Source organism: Trichechus manatus, unplaced genomic scaffold (assembly GCF_000243295.1).
Source record: "Trichechus manatus latirostris isolate Lorelei unplaced genomic scaffold, TriManLat1.0 scaffold00142, whole genome shotgun sequence".
NCBI classification, from domain to species: domain Eukaryota; kingdom Metazoa; phylum Chordata; class Mammalia; order Sirenia; family Trichechidae; genus Trichechus; species Trichechus manatus.
The window spans coordinates 1508974-1509982 of NW_004444078.1; the positions used below are offsets into that span (position 1 = coordinate 1508974).

At 34.1% G+C, this 1009-nt stretch overlaps 1 protein-coding gene across 1 annotated transcript in view; it reads right to left on the reverse strand.

The window, feature by feature from the left end:
* Window positions 1-1009, reverse strand: part of MYO1B (myosin IB) — a 200428-nt gene that overhangs the window by 124985 nt on the left and 74434 nt on the right. The window contains exon 3 of the mRNA XM_004385602.2: window positions 566-681. Coding sequence (XP_004385659.1) covers window positions 566-681 — 116 coding nt within the window. The remainder of the gene's footprint in view (window positions 1-565; window positions 682-1009) is intronic.

Sequence of the window (1009 nt, forward strand, 5' to 3'; positions counted from 1 at the left end):
AAACACTGTGAAGGAATTATTTATACTAATAAGCGACCTTCTTCAGAGAAATCAAACAACTGGCCAACTTCAGAGAAGGGGAAATTACTGGCTTATCACACACATCTGGTAAACAATGTCCACAGAGATGATAAACAAAAGGTATTATTTATTCCTTTTACCCAAACACCATTATACAACTCCAGACTTGGGATCCTTTGCAGACTAACGAGACTATGAAAACGCTGCTTGGGATCTTCCTAATAATAAACAATACACATTGCTGTTTTACTTGCAAAAATAATTAGCAACAGCTGCTACTTACACAGAATTTTTAACAGAAAATATCTTACACACTAAACCCAAATATTTCAGGACTTAGAAAAGTCTGACACCAAATGAAGTATTATTCTTTTTTTTTTTAAATTTAAAATAAGGGTAACAATTAACTTCTATGTTCTGACTGAAAAAAAAGAAAGAAAGAAACTAACAAAAACATTTTCCTCAAAGGAGACAGCTGGACACATCTGTCAACTACACATCTCTGGAGTGAAAGAGAAACTTAATGCTTTAATACTGTACTTACATGTGAGGGCTCAGTTCATAAAAATTTCTATTCCTGTAATCTTCCACTTTCTCTGGGGAATAAATGGGCAATGACCGGTATGGGTTAACGGATATAACCACACTGCCAATGTATGTCTGTAAAAAAAAAAGAAGAAAAAATATCCATTAGTATGCAGGATGTATTTTAACATCTTAAACCATAGTGCTCTATTATTTCATCCTTTTAAAAATAACACTTGTTCTAATGATTGACCATTCATCTTACACTTTTCAAGAAAGCTTTACATCTCTGAAGACAGATGGTCTATGTCTTAGTCCTCTAGTGCTGCTATAACAGAAATACCACAAGTAGATGGCTTTAACACACAGAAATCTATTTTCTCACAGTTTAGGAGATTAAACTTAAAAGTCTGAATTCTGGGTGCTGGCTCTTGGGGAAGGCTTTCTCTTTCTGTAAGGTCTG